Raw genomic sequence first — 19,541 nt, 5'->3', positions numbered from 1 at the left:
CCGGAACAAGAACCTGGACAACTGTCAATCGCTGAAAAGCGAATAACCGCTATGTGCATTGACGCGGCATTGACTGAAGATGATTTCGAAACGGCTTATGCATATGTTGTCAACCGGCTTGCAGCAATCGGTGCACCTGCACAGACTAAAGGTCACACTGGAAACACAGGAGCTCAGCCATCTAATAGAGTCGTAGATGACTGGTCTTGGAAGGCGGCTTTGCAAGCAGGTAAGTACCGCCGTACGTCAAGAACTGTGCGTCCAACCCATTTGGGCACCGCCAGCGGCAATCCGGATATCCGCCACCTTGAGCAGCGGATAGAGTGTCTGGCCACAGCACTTCGGATTGCGCCGGCTCCAACACTCCAAGAAATTCTCAACACCTACCGCAGATGTGAAGAAGAGCTTGACTCTGCTATCAAAGCCGAGGTGGAGCAAGAGGAAGCGTGGGATGAGGCTGGCGATTTTGGGACAATGCCAGGCGGTTTTGACACAGCGCCCACTGCGCGAAACGCTACTGCATCAGCAAACAAAGCATCATCGTCTCGACAGCAGACTGAAGAGGCACCGATGTCGCTATTCGATCTTTCTAGAGCCAGTGTGCGATCAGCACAGCGCAATTTTACCGCATTATCAAATTTACGCTTGACTACCGAAGCACGGTCGTCAGAGGCGCCGCATAGCTCACCTGAGCATAGTGAGCAGCAGCAGAGAGTGAGAAAGAGAGATCAGCTCAGAGATGCTACGATGGGCACATTAGTATCAGGCGTTGGTTGGCTCATTGGCGCTCAACCGGCGGCTAATCAAGGCCAGGAGAGGGAATGATGGTTGAGACGACCTGCAGATGTACAGATGCTGTATGACTGACTGTAATGAAATGAAGACTAAATATCCGACACCTCCCCTACAGGATCTTTCTTATTCCTAGCCGTGCTTGGTATTGCCTATACTATTCGCTTGCCAAACGTAAATGGAATTCTTCTATCTGCCTGCCGTCTCTGGCCAAACTAATATTCAGCACACGATTTGATCCTAGATTTCACCACTCATGCCCCGGACTTCTTTTCAGTTCCTCAGGTCTTTGTCGTGAACCACCGGATACCATGTTGTGACATCAGACTGTGACGCCACATCCCCTTGAAGTTCGGCATCGGCATTGACAGACTCCTTGCCCTTATCGGCCTTGTCAAGTAGCTGAAATGTGACTGTGGCCCTCTTCATTCTAGCAATCGTGCTGGGGCTTTTCCGCTGTGGGTGCAAATACTCAAGCCCTTCCTCTGGCTTGGCCGCGAGATCAACGAGTGCACGCCTGTTGCGTAGTGTAGCGCGCTGGGTTCTCAAGCCAGGTGTTGGTGGCCGATCTTTAACTTTAGAAGGAGACTTGAGTATAGACTTTGGGCTGAGAGGGCTGAGAGGCGAGCTTCTCACAAGCGGAGACTCGAAAGGATCTGGGGATTTCTCGCTCAGGTCGCCCACTTTTCGCTTCTTATTGAACGCTGCCATCTTCTTGTCCTGCTCCTTCAGAGACTCCTCGAACGAGATCGACTTCAGGGGCAGACCGGTCCAGCCTGGGTGTGTGTCGATTTTGATCATCTTGGCGGTAGGCTCCGGGCTGTTGTGGTCGAACGCGGCTTGGAAGGCCGGAGAATCGATCGCTGGGGCGCTGAAATCGAAAAGCTCCTGAGAGGGAGCATCTTCGCCGGCTGCCTTCTTGGCTGCCCTCTCAGTATCTGCTTTTGTTCCCGATGCATCTTTATCCGCTAAAGTCTCCCTAGGCGACTCCCACTGTGCAGGAGGCATATTCTTCAGGGGTTTGGGCCGATGGGCTTGATGTTCCGTGGTGGGCTTCCCGACTCTACCCCGAGCGGCTATTCGCTTCGCGAAGATAGAGGCAATTCGTGACTCCCCCTCTGTTTGTGATCCCTCGCCGTCAATGGCTGCTTTGGCCGCCTCTTTAGCCGCCCGCAAGCCTTCTAAAACCTCTGCCGAAGAAACCGGGTGGTCGCGATTCTTGAGTTTCAAGGCCTCCTCGCGCAGAACATCAACTGATCTCGCAGCAGGGAACTTCAGAACCGGCTTTGCTGGAGAGAGTGGCTCCTGAGGGGCCTCGCCAATGATCGTAACACCAGCAAGATCCAGCTCCTCAGGCCAATCATCTTCCTCTTGCTCATTCCGCGCCTGCTCTAAACCCTGGCCACGAAAGGTCGGGGAGTAAGGTTTCTGCGCCAGGGTCGGATCGTGCGACGACTGCAGGTTCTCTTTCTTGAGAGGAAAAGTCTTCGCCCAATAGTCCACAAGCTCCTGTATTGCCACGGTAGCCTTGCTTGTATAGGGCTCCGAAACACGCGTGCTCGATTTACCTGCACCTCCTCTCAGCGACATGGTGGCTTTCTCCGCTACACTAGGAGAGTCTGGTGCATCCGAGACAGGGGCCCGAAAAGGGTTGGACGGGAGAGGCACCGTGGAAGAAGCAGCAGTGAGAGGTGACGGATTGCCTGAGCGAATCGCCCGCTCAGCCTCCTGAGTCCTCTCCAACTCCAGCATCCCATGCTTCCACTTGGCTTTGAGCCCGCCATCTCCTATGGGTTTCTCCGCCGAGATGGGCGAAAATACAGGAGAAACGTTTGGCTCGATACTTGACATCAAATCTCCTTCGCTGGCGGCAGCAGTCTGGTCATCTGCATTCGGATCACAAGTATCAATTGCTACATGCTCAACTTATCAGCACTATGAAAAAATATTTTGAGGCAACAAGATCACGCATATCACATACCGTCATCCGCAACACGAACGTCATCTCCATCTTCGGCGTCGACCATGTCCTCGTCAGCCTCAGGGGCAGCCGGAGACGCCGCACTCAACAAAGCCTTCTTGACCGGCGGCTCCTTGCCGCCGCGCTCGATGGCCTTCTGCATCTTGGCCTCCTCTCGGGTGCGCTTGCGCTGCTTAGACTGCCGCGCCTTCTTCTTGCCCCAGGGCTCGGCCGCGAGGTCGCGGACCTGCTTCTCGAGCGCCTCCATCTTGGCCTCGAGCTGCACAATCTTGTTCTCCAGCTTCGCATTCTCAATCTTCTCCTCGGCAAGCGCCGCCTGCAGGTCCTCAAAGGAGAGCGGTTCGGCCAGCGCCCGGCGGTCACTAGGCGCTGGGGAGGGAAGTTGGCCGGACATTGTCTCTATGGAATTGCGTCCGCCTCGGTACTGAACTCGGTCGTTGAATCAAGCGAAGGAGACGAGGAGAAGAATGGGAAAGAATGGTGTCAAATTTCTCGACGAGCTGTTCTTTTGTGTGACACAGTAGGGCAAACATTTTCGTCCGTTGAAAAGGACCGGCCAGCGAATATAAAGCAGTCAGAGCTGAAGACCTCGACGCTTCCGGTGAAGAGTGTTGCATGGTGGCTTTGTCCTGTGCGGACAAAGCCATACCCTAGCGTTCTGCTCATGGGAACGGGGACGTGATGACAGAGGCACGAACAACAAAGCATAGACACTCGCGAGTACATCGAAACCACAAAAGCGTGTGCAAAAGAATAATATCCATTGTGGTAATATAGCTTAGTTATGAGGTTGCTAAAGACTCGTGTACTTGAGAGGTAGAGAAGAGCCTTGGTCTTAGATCTTTGCTCGAGTGGCCGAGCGCATTCACTACAATGGAAATAAAATGAGGCACCAGTATACCGGGCTGGAAGCAGTGAAACTAAGTCAGGCATGCCATGAGGTTAGTTCAAGATGTCCGAAACACCTCCTGGTAAAGCATATGAGCCATAATGCCATGATCAGAAGGACAAAGGCATCATCAATCAGGTGCCCATCCCACTACGTTTTCGGTGTAACGTGGGGTGCTCGCAGCCCGTTGTGTTTCCCAGGCATAGCAATAAAAATACGAACAAAGAAACAAGAGACAACGCTTTGCGCCACCATTCCAGTGAGGGCGAGGCTGGCAGGGAGGCAGACAAGCTGGATGAATAACGCTGACATGTTCATTAGTTGAGTATCACAACTTCAAAAGGGTGTTACCTGTGTTTTCATTTTCTTCCTGTTTCTTTTCTTTTTGATATCTTAACTGCCTCAGCAGCTTTGAATGGGTGCAAAGAAGTTAACCTGTTTCATCGGGGCGGAAACAGCACTTTCAATGTTATTAAATCTGTGTGATGATTTGCGTTGCATATTATACAATTGACGATAAGGTCGCGAACGGGAACGGACAGCTGTAGTAGTAGTAGTTATGGCGCTATGGGAGCGATGGCGATTAATCAATTACATGTCGAATAATTCGTATCAAAGTTGCACCTTAGGACGTGTTGTCAATTTTTTATCGAGGCATTGTGTTGTCACGAAAGTTGTCTCCGTATCAAAATTGGCGAGCTACGGAACGGACTCCACCTCGAGACATGGACGTCGTTTTCATGCCGATCCGCAAGGCAAAGAAAAGAGTGATATTCGTACAGATGAAAAAGACGTTTTGTGAAGAATTGTGCTGCGAAGCTGATGTGATGATCCGTGTGCTGATCCAAGGGAGAAGATGTTCGAGCCCAGAACCGCGTCGACTAGAAAAGGAAGCAAACCTAACGTCTCTGACCAAAGACGCAGCGGTCGTATACCACCATTATGTCTAAAGTTGCCAAAGATCAAGGAAGCTACTTGTCGTCGAAGCGACCGGCCCTAGCTGTAGATACCAAGGCCCGAGAGGTGCCGAAATAAAACTCCAAGACGCATTTTCTTTTGAGTATCCGATTGTTCCCCTGCCCTGAAAGAACATAAGAAAGACGGTGGAATCCTACACTGACACTTGTCGAAAGAAACTAAGTGTCGAAAGTGGCTGTCGAATTGACGGTTCAGCGGCCACCTAAGGTCGTTAGCATCTATTCGCTTTCGTGAATTTATGCTCCTACGCACCGCCATAAGCCTCACGGGCCTCGCCTCGAGGAGCAGACTCGCCGTAGCCGCCGGCAGCAGCGGGACCAGCAGCGGGCTCGCGAGAACGGCCACCATCCCGATCACCGCCACGATCCTCATATCGACGCTCGTAACCGCCTCGGCGATCTTCGCCTCCCTCACCGCGACCTCCGCCGCCATAGCGTTGGCCACGGTCCTCGCGTCCACCTCCATAACGATCGCCACGGCTGCCGCTGTAGCCGCCATCGTCTCTGTCACGGCGCTCATATCCGCTGTTGCGATCGTCTCGGTAGCTTCGATCATAGCCGCCGGAAGAGCCACCAGCGCCGCGATCATCGCGATAGCCACGATCATAGCCGCCACGATCCTCATAGCGACGATCGTAGTTTCGGTAGCGGTAGCTATCGTCACGACCTCCGCCGTAACCGCCTCCATAGCCGCCTCGGCGTCGATCATCGCCATAGCGATCACCTCCGAACCGGCCGCCACCACGACCGCCACCACCACCCTCTGGAAGAATAGTTAGTTTGATTCTTGTGGGGAAGGACGATATATGAAGCTTGACTTACCTCGCTTGGGTGGGCCGAAGTACTTGCCGGGGGTGGGAGTGCGAGGACGAGCACGACGAGCCTTCTCAATGCTCAGAGTACGGCCCTCGATCTGCTCACCTTGGAGGCCCTCCTTGGCGGCGTCGGCCTGGTCAGATGTGACCATCTTGACGAAGCCGAAGCCACGAGACTCCTTGGTGTGGGGGTCACGCATGATCTGGCACTTCTCGACCTCGCCGTACTTCTCAAAGAGGCGCGTAACCTCTTGCTCGGTCAGACGGGGATGAATGCCGGTGACGAACAGGTTAGATCCGGGGTTGATGGCACCATCATCATCACCGCCCTTGCTGCCGCCATCGTCCTTGGGTCCGCTGTAGTCGCTATCAGGTTGTTAGACGATGATCGAGATGAAGCAAAGATGAGTTGAGACGTACCGGTCGCCGTTGCCAGCGGGTGACGCCGAGCGGCGACGAGCACTATCGTGGCCGTTGTCACCGCGGGGCGAGGCAGAGCGATTGTCACGCTCGTAGCGGGGCGCCTCCTCTGTGTGTGTGTGTTAGCGACGATTGATGTGATGAAGAAGTGACAAAAGAGCTGCCGGAAAAATAGGGTGGCGGATTTCTCTCTGTCAAATTGGTGTCAAATACTGACCATCGAATCGGTCGCCATTGGCGTTCTCATAGTCCATAGCTGTGGTCGCCATCTTGATGATTCGAGGATGGATAGCACAATTGATGGAGCTGGTTGTTTGGGTGTTGAGGTTGTGAGGTCAACGGTTTTTGAGCAAGGCTCTCGAGGGATGACCGGGTTGACGCGGAGACGTCGCGCGAGTCAGAAAGAGGACCAGGGATGGGAGAAAAATTGAGATGGTCCGAAAGAAGTGCAAAAAACAAGTCGCAGCCTCAATCCTCAATTTGCTGGGGGAAGAAAAGGAAAAGGAAGATGGAGATTCGTGGAGGTGGAAGATGGGAGAAAGTATGCTACCAACAGGTCAAGGCTTGGGGGAGGAAGAGGAGGAGAGGTCCTTTAGCAAAATAGGACGGACTGTCTGTGATGATGCCAGCAGTTGCCTTCTTTTTTCCAAGTGAAAGGCAGCGCATCCCTTAGCGGACGAGCTAGCGCGTAAGCGATCGGGCTAAGCCCAATACGGCCCTCCCCAGTTCCCCCAAGCCTTACACTCGGAAGCCTCACATTCGGCAGAGCTCCCTGACACTGCCTGCGAATCAAGTGCCGGCCACGTCAGATTTCATGTCCCATGGTCCCTGCTTTATCTTCACCGGCTCAAGCGAGGCTTTCATCCTGCTCTACTATGTACGGTGGTAATATACACCGCAAGATCTGTAGGCCAAAGAGGCACCCGTTTCAAAAAGCATACTACTGGGAGCATGGCGTGGTCTACCTCTGGACTACTGCCAACTCGGGGTGCTCGGTGGCGTCACATCGACAGCCTATCAGTGGCCGATCAAGCAAGCCTACTCTCAGCTCCGCTTCGTACCGACTCAATCAGATGGCGAGCCGTCAGCCTTCTTACATGCTTAAGAGGCCGCCAAATTATCAATTCCGTGTTGTGATATCGCTCGATGCAAGACCGTGAACTATTGAAAAGCCTCAGATCATTGATCGTACAACTCGGTGGTACATGCATTGACTGTATCCAGGAACATATGACTGCTATTCAAACAAGTTGTCCGCCCGACTCATAGTTCTCCTAACTCAACTTCCTGGTCGATAGCAAGGACTGCCTCAATATCAATGGCTGCTGGCTCCTTCTCATCAAGGAAGCTGAGACCCGCGACAGCTTTGCCTCCACATGCTCGCTCAAGTGCCAGAAACGCAAAATGTCCTCCAACCACTGGCCGCGCCTTGAATTGGAGGCCGGGGTATCCACCATCACCCTCGGTATTGTACAGGTCGGTAAACGGCTTGTCTAGAGCATACTATCAGTATTTGACATCCTCGTGGGAGAGTCGGATTACTTACCAGTCGTCGTCTCGTTCACCCACTTCGCAACAGCCGTGAGCAGCTCCTGGCGGGTGGTTTTGCCTGTCACCGCTGCAGCGAAGAATTCCCAGTCGCTCTTCGTATACAGATGGCGGCTGTCGAGCGGTAAGCCATACTGTTGCATCACTGCATGGTACCAGTCACTCTGCATCTGATAGATTTCGTCTGGAACAAAGTGAGACTTAGCACCGCCAGAGAGTTCATTGTCATCTGAGATCGGTCGCTGTCCCGGCCGCCACTTTGCAGAGCTGCGCAGGGCCGGCTTCGAGTCCTCCGGGAGATGGAAGCATAGCAGAGAATCCGCGTATAGGTTGTACAAGGTCGTCCACGAGCCATACCAGTCGTAGGCCAGCTTGGCGTGAGTCTTGTCTCTGGAAAGGCCATACTCTTGCCACTTGGTAATATATGTGTCTGAGATGTTGCGATAGTACGTGGCATCATCCTTCCGATGTAGCAGCTCAGCGATTTCGCTCATGGCCTTGATACCAATAATACCCTTCAGTGCCAGATTAGTCTGGTAAGCAAGCCAGCCGGCAAAGTCGTCTGTTGACAGCTGATTGCGAGGGATGAGCGATTCTCGCACAAGGTAGCCAGTCCATTTCGTCCAGAGGCTGTATGACTTGGCTACCCACTTTGTAGCCTCTTTCTCTCCAGTGACACCAATCTCCTCGCTACTTCCCCATCCGCGGTCCATGCCGAACTCGTCGACTAACCCCGAGGCAGACATGCTCAGTTCTTGAGCTAGGCCATCTGCTTTATCATTGACAAAGGCGGGCTGCGTGTCGTATTTGAAGGCATTGACAAGAGCCAGTCCCATGATAAGCATGTTACCGCACTCTTCAAGCGGCATGTACTCGTCCCTACCATCAGCGTGTCCCGTTGCGTTGGGAAAGTGTAGCCCAAGATCGTGCATGCTGTAATCATTGGGATACTGCCCACTAAGCTGATGCTCCAGAAGCGGTTCCAGTAAATATGCCAGCCATCGAGGGTTCGTGTAAAGGAAGAAAGGGAAAGCCGGGAAGATCACGTCGACGGTTTGGAAATTTCCATTTGACGAGATCTCCTTGAGAAACAGAATTGGGTTGTCCGGTGTGCCAGAGAATTGAGTAGCTCCCAATACCTGTCGGGCAGATAGTGCTGCAATTTCTTGATACTCCGATGACCCTGAGGCATATGCATCAACTGCAAGTTGATCTGAGTAGTTTTGTGCTAGCGAGCTGGCGGCCTTGAAGTCATCGTAGTGGTATTTGATCATCTGCTCCGGATCGGGAAAGTAGGTCGACCAAAAAGGCTTCATCAGAGTCAAGCCCCTCGCAGAAGCAAATTGTACTACAGGATCCTGAACAAGGCCAAATGTGAACATCACACTGTCGGCAGACTTTGTTGTCGTGTTCCCGGAGCCGAACTTGAACGATTTTGAGAACGCAAAAACGGGCTCCTCCTGGAAGATCCCCCTGAAGTGTGAGTCGACTTCATTCTTCAGATGACCTTTCGCCGCGAAGTGTTGGCGCACAACCGTTACAGTACCAGACTGGTAGCGGACATCTTCGGGGCCAGAGAAGTAGAGACTGCCCCATTCGGCGCGATCCCGAGACTCGGTGAGGAGTTGCTGGGTTTCCCGGGATATCTTCCATGTCTTGATTTTTGCATCTGATTTCACGTTCGACTTCAAGTCTTGGAGCTCCCACACGATTTGGCTTTCTCTTTTCCCACTGATCCACTCGCCGTTGATGTCAACATACACATCCACGTCAAAAGAACCCTCTACGAAGATTGTGAGGTAAGCCGCCGGAAGTGACTGCCGCAGAGTCGAGGACGGTGTAAGTGGAGAAAGGAAGGACAGAGTCAGCTTTGCCGGACTCTCGTCGAGCGAGCTCGGGGCGGCGAGGAGGTATGTCAGGTTCGTAGTAGAAGCATCGAAGGTAGCTCCCAGATATTCTGGGTAGGTGATGTTCAGGTCGTAGTGGCTGCCTCGAAGGAAATCCTGAACACGCCCTAGGAGAGGGTATACCTTGCCCGAATCGGGCACTGAGGCCATGACGGCAAAGCCGACCTGCGAGGTATTAGCACCGCCAACTAGGAGAACGCTGCGCAAAGTATGGCACCCTTCAATCGATGTCACGGAACCGCACAGGTTCTTGCATCTGTCGTGCTGGTCGTCTATGATATGCGCATTGCACAGGTATACTTACAGTGTCGCCTGTCCAGAAAATCGGCCATCTCTCCCAAGGCGAGGCTCGAGATTGCATCCAGGTGCTAAGATACGGGTTGCGCACAATCAATGGCACTACTCCTGGTGTCAAAGTCGAGGCGCTCGCCAGAGCGGCCTGCACCAGAAGACTAAACCTCATCTTGTTCCAAGCGAGAGGTACTTCTCAACGACACATAGAATTGCCAGGTATAGGTAGTTGTCCGGGTGGGTAGAATGCAAAGTAGCGAGCCTGCTGTCTAGTATAATGCGATATGGTATGCCTACAAATGGCCATGCACGAAGGTATCAAATGAAACTGGAAGTTGACCACGGGATGCCGACACTACACGAAGGATAACAACGACTCTGGACTGATGAACCAGCAACGACAGCAAAGAGCGCAAAGACAGAAGTCGTCAAGCAATTGGCAACGAGGAGTAAGATCCTGAGGAGCTGGTGGAGCAGGGGATCCAGTGAAGAGCGAATTGAAACAAGGAAACAGGAGCTCCAACAGCTCGCCAGTGGGCTGACACAGGAGGTATGACGACTGACGGCGATCCAAAGAAGCGTCGTAGCTGACCAGCTCCAGCTGCTTGGGCGCCTCGGCAGCAACGCGGGGTGCCCTATGATGTGGTCATGCGCCCCATTCAGGCACACCTCACGAACCCCTCCATTGCGCTGGTCCCCCGCAGTTTCAAGGGTCTTGGCACCAAAACGCTCCCAGGCGCCCGGTGTGCCGCCTGACAACACTTTGGAGAAAGACGCTTCACAGACCCCCAGGTATGCTTTAGCAGTCTCAGGAAGCCTTGTTGTTGGAATTGACTACTCCAGAACTGCGCTTGGCATGGACTTTGGTTGTTGAGCAGACTACAGTTGGCACACTGAAGAGACCGTCTTGGCTAGGTAGGTATAACGAGGACGCACCTACAAGCATACTGTCTGTTGCATTTGCAAAAGCCACAGGTGCCTCCGTGACAGGAGAAGTCAAAAACCCCATAAGCTTTGACAGGACGGTGACAGTCGAAGCTGTATTGAGACTGGAAGACCAAAGTGAGAAAATCAAATCAAGTCTCGTATATATTGCTCATCGGGCTAGGTGTCGTTTGGACACAAGTGAATCAGCTGATCTCGATAATTGCCTATTAGGACCTGATTGTCGGTGGCAGAACAACCGACTGTCTCCCGCGTACCACGACATAACTAACATACAAAGGTTTTCCACCTCTAGGAGCGCATCAGTTCTACTGTGCCCCCCGAGATAAACTCGACAAGGGGGCAACCTCTCGTGCTTTCAACTCCCCGAACTGAAGAGCATGCTGTCTACAAGGTCGTCCCGACGGTGATTTAGAGCTAGCATTGCACGTAAAAGTGACAGTGGGGACTGGATCAGGTTCCATGCTGCAAGAAATGCTATCTATCTACAGCATTTTGACCTCGTGGTCACCAAAGATCCGCACCCGAACCGACGGGAGATTTGGCCGGAGAATTTCTCCCCGCGCAGAGTGATCCGATCAGTTAGGTGACTGACAGCGCCGGACTTTCTTGGTGGAAATAAGGTGACCCGCCGCGCCCGCCACCCATACCCATCCGACATGCACGTTAGCGCCCCCAGCGAGTGCCGTTGACGGATCGAACATATCCAAGTGTCCCCTCCTCTCAGTGGGCAAAGTGTCGGGCGTGGAACTGCAGATCGCGGCAGAGGTACTTCTCGCCGTCGTCTCCCCGGCCGTGGCCCAGCTATGATCCCTACCTTAGCTCACGTCCGGCTAGCTGCACCTGGGCAAGGGCGTACCTCTGTTGTGTGATGGTTCCAAAAGGCGAAGAAAAGTCCATGTGTTGTTCGGGCCTTTGTAAATTATAGCGAGTTCACTTACGATAGACTTAAAACTGCGAGGTCCGCCGGTTCTGGATATGGCCACTCGGCCCCTCCTTGCATTACTGTAGAACACTGCTGATGTTGTAATCTGCTGGCCCCTCTTGTCATACGTTGCTTTTCGAAACCTTGACTCTTCCACAAGCCGTCACAATTCAGCTCCGCGATAACTTCACCTTGGGGACTTCGGCCCCTGCCCAACAGGCAACTCCCGAAAGACGAAGCACAATGACCATGGAGGGCAAGGTCTTCGCCATCACCGGGGGCGCGAGCGGCATCGGTCTCGCGACGGCTAAGACCATCTCGAGCCGGGGTGCCACGGTATGCATTGCAGATGTCGACCCAAAGGCTATGCAGGAGGCAGAGGACTACTTTAAAGAGAAGAATGTGCCGTTCACGGTCAGCAGAGTGGACGTCTCTCAGAGACAGGAAGTGGATTCATGGATCGATGGCATTGTGGAGAAATATGGTAGGCTCGACGGGGCGGCAAACGTAGCTGGAATCATTGGAAAGGCTCATGGCACGGCTGGAGTGGCTGACCTCGATGACGCCGAGTGGCACCGGATCATTGCGATAAACCTCACCGGGATGATGTACTGCTTACGAGCGGAGCTCAGAAAGGTTGTTGATGGCGGATCAATTGTCAATATATCCTCCATTCATGGTCTGAAAGGTATTCGTCCCATCGAACCCAACATGAGGGCTTTCGCTAATGATCCCAGGGTTTGCGAATCATGCCGCCTATGATGTGAGCAAACACGGTGTCATTGGGTTGACTAGATCTGCCGCACAAGAAGTAGGTGCCAGGGAGATCCGAGTTAATGTTGTTGCTCCAGGAGCAATCTATACGCCATTGATGCAGAAGAATTGGGACCTTGTTGGACGAGCTGCCGATGCTCCTTTTGATGACCCAAGTGCGTTCCGAAGACAAGGTACTGCTGAAGAGACTGGCAATGTTATTGCCTTCCTTCTTGGCCCCGACAGTACATTCGTGAGCGGTAGTGTCTACCGCGTGGACGGAGCATGGACGTAATACGACCTTTCGACAATCATCAACCGATCCTCTCATAATGACCAAATCGACGAGGCAAGGTGAAGTGCCACGAGGACCAGAAGTAGTGGCGATGCGGCTCTTGAGTCGATTCGATATATTACGGTCGCAGCCGGAGCAGGACGACCTTGAATTTGCGCATTGTGCGTGGTGCCTTCACCACACATCTTCGGGATTCACCTCGTGCTTCATACCGTCCTCTCTGATATGCTCCTTTTTCACATCCCTTTTCATAGGTTTTCTCATGTCATAAGCATCTTCACCAGACGCATTTGGGTCGCTAGAGTGGTCACCGTAATAGTCTTTGACGACTCGATAGACGCTGTAGCCCATACTTTTATAGAAAGAAATGGCCTTGTGATTTGTCTCCCTGACGAATAGGTCAACGAACCATGCATTGTTAGCGTCGGCAGCGGCCTCGAGATGCTGAGTTAGCAGTTTTCCAATACCCAGGCGACGAGCCTCGGGCGCGACAGTCACGGCGGTAATATGAGCATGCCAGGGCAAATAATGCTCAGAGAACTGATAGACGTCTGGCGAGGACTCCAACTTGCCCATAACTTTCATAGTTCGTTAACGAGATTAAGCAACCAACAAGGTCTCAGACTCGAACTCACTGTAGCCTATAATATTTCCATCTTGATCCTCAGCAACCTGGAACAGTGAAGGCCATTTTGCGTAGTACTGTAGGTAGAACCCAAGCTCGTAGGTCTCCGTGTACGGATCAAGATTGCATTTGGAGAGCTTGTTGAGATCGTCCGGCCTAAATCGCCGGAAATTGGCCATTTTGCTGTGTCTAGGTTCGAAACCACAGATCTCACGCAAGTCGGCAATGTGCAAGTATAAGCTTTCGCTGAAAAGCCGAATGCTTTCTCCAATTGTCTATGGAGAGCCTCTGACTTTCAGAAGCGAAGGCGTCTCTAAAGCCTTGCCGCCAGTTGGAATTCGGCAGTTATGGTCTCGAAAAAGGAAAGCAAATGTGAGAATATGGTGAAGAAAATGCAGGAGCGATCTGATGTCTGTGCAGATTAGAGGTTTGGCAGCACTACTGTTTCAGTAACAAACCCTCCTTAGTGTCAAGCATTAAACTGTTAGCTTCCATGTACAGTACCGGATGGACCCAGTCGGGAGTCGCAGTTAGGTTAGGCGTCAGACGCGTCCTACCTTACATTACCGACCTTAATTAAGACGTGCATGGATGCCACGCAGAAGGGGAATGGAACAACGAACGAACACCAGATCACCTCACTACATTCATCACTTTCAAAAACTACCCAGCTGCTCAGTAATTCTTGAAAACGCACAAGCGAAGATACGATCAAAGATTGCGCGCCACGCAAATCACAACGGGTAGCCGGCTGCTCACGAGAGACAGGGGGCGCAGCGCATCGTTGTTCGACTTGATCAATAATTTCCTTTGTGATATAGCTCTGTTACCACGGTCCCTCCTTGATCCATAACGAATCCCTGCGTCCTGTATCCACGCCGGCAACGACACGTCCTGGGGAAACAAAAGAATTCCCAGACTATCGCCCCATCACAAACAAAGCCATTATTCGACTCGGATAGAGCGACTGTTGACAACCCATACAAAAGTCGCCCCCTGAGCGCAAGCAGCGAGCACTTGAGATCCGGTCAGAGCCGACTCTCACTCTGGTCGCAATGTCCTACGCTACAGAAACACCGCGGCACTCCCGCAACACCTCCGCCGTCGAATTTCAGTCCACAAGCATCGGCTCGTCGCCTCAAGACCGACGGAATTCGAGATCATCATTCCAAGAGCCTTCTACTCCCATGCGCGACAGCTTCAACAATCCCGAGGGGGTGGACATCGGTATCTTCAGCAGCGGTGGTATGGGTATGGGCGGAGGCAACGGGCTAGGGAATCTCGCAGATGAGCTTGCAGACGCCTTTGGATCAGGAGACGAAGAGGAGGAGTACTATGAAGAGGGGCCACCAAATATCAATGTTGATCACCTCGAGGAGGAGCAACCTGAGCGTGCAGAGGGTCAGCGAGATAGCGGCGTGGATGTGGCGAGTCCCAAGGGGCACCATGATCGAGCAAAGAATATGAGCCTGAGCCTGCCGACTCCAAATGGGCGCGGTCACCGCCGGGCGGGAAGCGAGTATGATGGGAGCGAGTACGGGTCAGAGTCGGACCTAGATTCACCTGGCATGCCGCCGAGTCTCGTTGCCAAGATTGACGCCGTCGAGTCCCTTGCGCGGAGGGGAACGGAGAGCAACGGTGGCCCTACCGATGGCGTCTTCAAGCGTCTTACCGATGGCCTGAGAGATCTAGGATCACAATCTGGTGTCGAGGGAAACGCCACCAGGTAAGTCATGATCATATTATTGTCGCATTTTGAGCTTTGCTAACATGACATTAGGTTAATCACCGCCCACTCGGCCCTCACAACACACCTGACACATCAGACTCGCCAGCTTCACAACCTTACATTTCCCCTCCTGTCGCCACTGGTCGCACCTCCGGATCCTGAGACAATAGAGCTGCTCCTCCCTGAGCTCGTCTCACTATCAGACCAGATGCCTCGGCCCTCAACATCTGCCTACAACTCGCTAACTGCGTTACACACCCTGACCTCGGACCTCGTACAGACTCTAAACTATCTATCTGATACACTCCACATGTCTCGGCAGACGACCACCACCGCTACTAGACGGCTCAAGAGCGCCAAAGAGCTAGTTGCCGAAATACGGCGGGACGAAGAACTTGCGGAAGAAGGCGAGAGATGGCTCACGAGGGGCAACTGGAGTGAGCGGTTGCGGAAACGCGAATGCGCAAGCGTCTGCGGCGAGGTTGTAGGCGGCTTTGAGGAGGTCTGCAACAGCTGGCGAGCAAGGTTGCTTGCACAGGCAGAGTCTGCTCAAGCATGAGCTTGCTCATAATCTTTCCTTATAGAAGCGAGCAGGAAGAATGTGGATCTTGTGGATTTCGTCTAATAGCTATAGCGGACGAATCATTCAGGGGCCCATGATCTGCCCCTTTTCCTTTGTTCTTGGCATATACAGGACAGGCTTTCCTCAGGCACGGAACAGCGGCGTTTTGGGAGAGATCACTATACTCGAGCGATGTAAAGAGCCTGAATAACAGGTTAGAAACTGCACAGATACCTTGGTAGATGAATATGATGCGTGATGAGAAGAATTAGTTAGATTGGCCGTCAATCATTCCATGAGACAAAATGTGCAAGAAGTCGACCTAAAACAAAATACCTAGCCCTTATCCCATCCATAATTCATGCCTCAACTCTCGCCTATCCTTAAAGTGTAAGGCGAACTAGGCCGACTATCATAGTATCTCGGAACACCATTCAGGCTTCCAGCATCATCCGGAAGGGGAGTTTCGGCCCTCCGCCTGTGATCATGGTACAAGTCCTCATGCTGATGCCTAGACCCCTCGTCAATCGCCGGCTTCCTGACGTGCTTCGCGGCGGGGCTCTTCCTCAATCTCCCCTCCACAGGCGGCGCATCTCGCGGCCTCCTGCCAGTGTGCGGCGACTCTGTCTCCTCGTCGTCTACGATGACCACCATCCAAACGCCAATGGCACCATTGCTACCCATCAGCGGCGTGCAGTGAATCCAGCGCGGACGACCCTCGCCTGTGGTGCGAGATACCCAACGCACTTTAGCCGTGACCCCTTGACCTTCCGCGAGAGCCTGCGCCAACTCATCGTGGATACGGGTAGACCCGCCGATCTTGGACAACAAGTGTGACTGCAGGATTCCTGGTACGCGTAGAGAAGGCGAAGCAAACAGGATACGTAGGTTAGGATGGGGCCGCACGAGGAGGTAGTGTTCGTAGATGCCAGTGAGGCGGCCGGACGTCACAGAATTCAGGGGCAGACTGCGCACTGACGGAGCAACATCGTCCTCTGTGACCGAAGCCTCATCTTGGAGGAGAACACGCGGCTTGTGCCAGTTGGCATTGGCGTCGGCGTGCTGCACCTCTTCCTGCTGGGAGCGGTGCAGACTGCCGCCGTGCTTCCTGACTGTTTCCAGTTCTTGAAGGTTGAACATCTCGGCAAGTTCGCCAAACTCGTCCTTTGCGCCTTCTTCCGCCCCGTTTACCCCGTTCTGCTCCCCGTTCTTGATGCCGTCACTTGGACCCGTTTCGCCGTTAGACTTCACATGAGGCTCCTCGTCTTTCTCAACGAGGCGCTTAAGTGACTCGAGACCCGAGCAGTCCTTTGCGAGCCCGGAGACGTCGACTTGTGCTCCGAGGAAGTAGCGCACATTGCCGCGGGAATCCATCAACGGTGTGCACATCAGCAGGTTCATGAACGGAGACCCGTCTCTACGGTAGTTGAGGAATGTTTCGTAGTGTTCCTTGCCCTCTAGAAGCCTGTCGCGAATTCTTTTAACACTGAAGGGATTTGTCTTGGGGCCTTGCAGAAAGCGACAGTTGCGCCCAATAACATAGTTCATCCCATACTGCGTTGTCCTGTGGAATTCTACGAGCCCAGTCAGTTAGTTGAGGCTCCCAAGTTGCGTTGACATGAAGCTCACCTTCTGAAGCAAACACAATAGGATTGTCGTGCCGAGAAGGATCTGTGAGGCAGAAGACCTCCGCCAGACCTTCGGACATATCTCGAAGATGCGCTGGCATGGAGCCCGTGATACGTCTTTTCATCGAGACGCTCACGGTCTGTATCCATGTGTGCGTGACGTAAGCAGAGAGATCATCGCGGGCAATGGCTTCAAAGGCTGCATCTGCTTTGTCCCTTAAACACTTGTTCAAAGTCGCATCTGCTCCGGTGGAGCTGAACTCGTGTCCCTCAAGTGGCTCCAAGGCCTCGACAATAGCATTTGAGTAGCTAATCGCCTTGAGGGCTTTAGTTGCGTCTAGATAGTAGACCAGCAAGGGGATAGACTTCGGCCGCGATGTGCAAAGGAAGTTGGTGAACCGTTGAAGTAAAACCGCATCTCCAAAGATGACTTGTAGATGCTCTTTCGAAAATAGCTGCTCTGAGCGAGCTTCCAATGAGTATATCCCTGTATCCCCGTGTGATGGAATGACGAGGTCGAAACTTCCTGGCTCAATCTCTTCCTCTACTAGTGGCTCCAACAAGTCATCGTTTCCGGCCCCTTTAGTCTGTAGAGCCGGCAGGACAGAAGATGCCTGTGTCTGATATGTTGACGCGGCAGAGTTGGCTCGCGACCTTCCAGAACGGGAGCTTCGGGCCTGTGTCGATGGTGAACGAACACTGAACCGACTGCTGTCATCAGGCTCTGGGGACATTGGCCGTCTCGCAGACTCCGGTGTTAGTAGCTGTCGCGAAGGTTCTGGCGACGCCATTCGCTTTGCTGGCTGTGTAAAGATCTCGGGTACTGATGTAGTGCTGAGTACAAACATGAGTTTTCAATTCGTTATAATACATGCATTCCATTCTCATACCTCTTCTCCGTCGCCACCTGCAATGTGTTCGGGTTGATTGGGCCCCGGTGAGCAGCTATAAAGTCCCTGTCGGTAAGAATCTTCTCCAACGTAGCAGCTACGCCAGCTGCGTACCCCGAATTCATTGGAGAGAGCCGAGAGGACTTTCGAAGGGGAATATCTGGAATTTCCGCGCCATTTTCCACAACTGGCTCGTCGTTGAAGTTTTCTCGTGTAGACCTAAAGCCTAGTGAGCTATGACGGCCTGACGAGCCTGCCTCCAAAGCTTCAGCTTCTCTGAGCCCCATGGCTGTTGGACTATGGAGGATTCGGCCGGTGCTGAGGTGTGAATCATCCTTGGGATAGACTCGAACACTAGACATATTGGATTTGAGATGGAGTTCGCTAGGACAAACAGTCTATTGTGGTTGAAACCTTAGAGCGTCTCGCGAAGGAGAAAGAAGAGGAACCATTCACACTTGTGGATATAGTAATGATATTTATCAGATGAAGTGTCACACGGCAGAGTGACACAAAGATTGCACGTTTTTGGCACGTTCACAGTAAATGCTGATGAGACGTCACTAACCCCTTTTACCATATGGCTCATTCGCAATAGATTGCAAATATATCCTAGAGTGAACACAAACCACGGTACCTCTGATAAGCAAAGACCATCTTGACGGCGCTATGGGGACGAGGGCGATGGCAAAGTGGTTCATTCTCCGTAGACTTGTTTGAAAGAGGTAAAGTAGGCAATCGTCGAGGTGAGACTCAAGACTGGCAGGAGCATAGTTGCTTGGAATTGGATAACATCGCGCATCCTATCTAGGAAAGGATTTGAAGATGTAGTCGTCCGGCTTCAAGACTTGCCGTGCTTAGCCTGGAGTCGATGTCCCAAATATGGTCTCGTAGCAAGATTTAGATGGTAGTCTATGCCCTGTCAAGATTATGACAAGGACGAGGGCAGTTGAGGAAAGATTTGCCGGCGACTCGGGGAGTACAAAGATGTGTCCACCCTGATCTCGAACTCCACGTTTCGATCTTCGGGATTCTGTCAAAGATGCATTGATCGGTGGTCAGACCTCTCGGCACCTAGCGGGAGATTGTTCCAACAAGATCAGCTCCTAAGCTTGCCATCCTTTTGAAGACTATCACTTTAACATTGAAGAAGCCGCGCCGTTAGTCAGTGGACCCAATTGCCGTTTCTGGCGTTTCGCCCTGATCGACGAGGGCTAGCTGGGTGCTAGTCGCCGGCAAGTCCATTCTTCAGCGGGAAACCCTAGTTCTGTCGTCATGCTCCAAGGCTCGATGATCATTCTTGGCTCGATGCGGAAAGCCGATGCAACACCCAAGTGCTCATTTGGGGACGATGGGTCAACGTCGTACTACGCCGTAGCCATCGAAATTGTCCATCGAGTACGAAGTTCACAACTATAGCAGCTCCCCTTGCGCACTTCCAACATCTCTGCTCATGTGAACGTCGAGAGTGAACATCGGCCATTTTAATCGAGTGTATAGGCCGAAAGAATTGTCGATGTTCAATGCCAATGCACGATATTGATTTACAATTCTCAGTCGCCGCCATGG

The 19,541-nt window shown here is 52.7% G+C and overlaps 7 protein-coding genes across 7 annotated transcripts; 2 read left to right on the top strand and 5 right to left on the bottom strand.

Annotated features, from left to right (window-relative positions):
- Window positions 1-1,065: 1,065 nt before the first annotated feature.
- UCRPA7_1500 (hypothetical protein) lies at window positions 1,066-3,167 on the bottom strand (the record flags this gene model as incomplete). Its single annotated transcript, XM_007914080.1, has 2 exons — window positions 1,066-2,705; window positions 2,774-3,167. The coding sequence occupies 2 exons, from the start codon at window positions 3,165-3,167 to the stop codon at window positions 1,066-1,068; spliced, it is 2,034 nt and encodes a 677-aa protein (XP_007912271.1).
- A 1,717-nt stretch (window positions 3,168-4,884) lies between these two features.
- Window positions 4,885-6,143, bottom strand: UCRPA7_1499 (putative transformer-sr ribonucleo protein; the record flags this gene model as incomplete). The annotated part of the gene is made up of 4 exons (XM_007914079.1): window positions 4,885-5,402; window positions 5,462-5,820; window positions 5,875-5,983; window positions 6,092-6,143. The coding sequence occupies 4 exons, from the start codon at window positions 6,141-6,143 to the stop codon at window positions 4,885-4,887; spliced, it is 1,038 nt and encodes a 345-aa protein (XP_007912270.1).
- Window positions 6,144-7,137: 994 nt separating this feature from the next.
- Window positions 7,138-9,661, bottom strand: UCRPA7_1498 (putative glutaminase a protein; the record flags this gene model as incomplete). The annotated part of the gene is made up of 3 exons (XM_007914078.1): window positions 7,138-7,367; window positions 7,421-9,547; window positions 9,634-9,661. 3 exons carry the CDS (start codon window positions 9,659-9,661, stop codon window positions 7,138-7,140), a joined length of 2,385 nt encoding a protein of 794 aa, XP_007912269.1.
- A 2,072-nt stretch (window positions 9,662-11,733) lies between these two features.
- Window positions 11,734-12,538, top strand: UCRPA7_1497 (putative 3-alpha-(or 20-beta)-hydroxysteroid dehydrogenase protein; the record flags this gene model as incomplete). Its single annotated transcript, XM_007914077.1, has 3 exons — window positions 11,734-12,178; window positions 12,228-12,301; window positions 12,368-12,538. 3 exons carry the CDS (start codon window positions 11,734-11,736, stop codon window positions 12,536-12,538), a joined length of 690 nt encoding a protein of 229 aa, XP_007912268.1.
- Window positions 12,539-12,712: 174 nt separating this feature from the next.
- Window positions 12,713-13,342, bottom strand: UCRPA7_1496 (putative n-acetyltransferase 5 protein; the record flags this gene model as incomplete). Its single annotated transcript, XM_007914076.1, has 2 exons — window positions 12,713-13,116; window positions 13,174-13,342. The coding sequence occupies 2 exons, from the start codon at window positions 13,340-13,342 to the stop codon at window positions 12,713-12,715; spliced, it is 573 nt and encodes a 190-aa protein (XP_007912267.1).
- Window positions 13,343-14,350: 1,008 nt separating this feature from the next.
- Window positions 14,351-15,451, top strand: UCRPA7_1495 (hypothetical protein; the record flags this gene model as incomplete). The annotated part of the gene is made up of 2 exons (XM_007914075.1): window positions 14,351-14,889; window positions 14,944-15,451. 2 exons carry the CDS (start codon window positions 14,351-14,353, stop codon window positions 15,449-15,451), a joined length of 1,047 nt encoding a protein of 348 aa, XP_007912266.1.
- Window positions 15,452-15,633: 182 nt separating this feature from the next.
- On the bottom strand, window positions 15,634-17,873 carry UCRPA7_1494 (putative hisactophilin c49s mutant phototropin phy3 fusion protein; the record flags this gene model as incomplete). Its single annotated transcript, XM_007914074.1, has 3 exons — window positions 15,634-15,657; window positions 16,202-17,028; window positions 17,084-17,873. 3 exons carry the CDS (start codon window positions 17,871-17,873, stop codon window positions 15,634-15,636), a joined length of 1,641 nt encoding a protein of 546 aa, XP_007912265.1.
- Window positions 17,874-19,541: the final 1,668 nt, after the last annotated feature.

The sequence above is a fragment of the Phaeoacremonium minimum genome (genome assembly GCF_000392275.1).
Source record: "Phaeoacremonium minimum UCRPA7 unplaced genomic scaffold PA7_03_scaffold_110, whole genome shotgun sequence".
In the NCBI taxonomy this organism is placed as follows: Eukaryota; Fungi; Ascomycota; class Sordariomycetes; order Togniniales; family Togniniaceae; genus Phaeoacremonium; species Phaeoacremonium minimum.
This window is presented reverse-complemented; position numbering and strand designations above follow the sequence as displayed.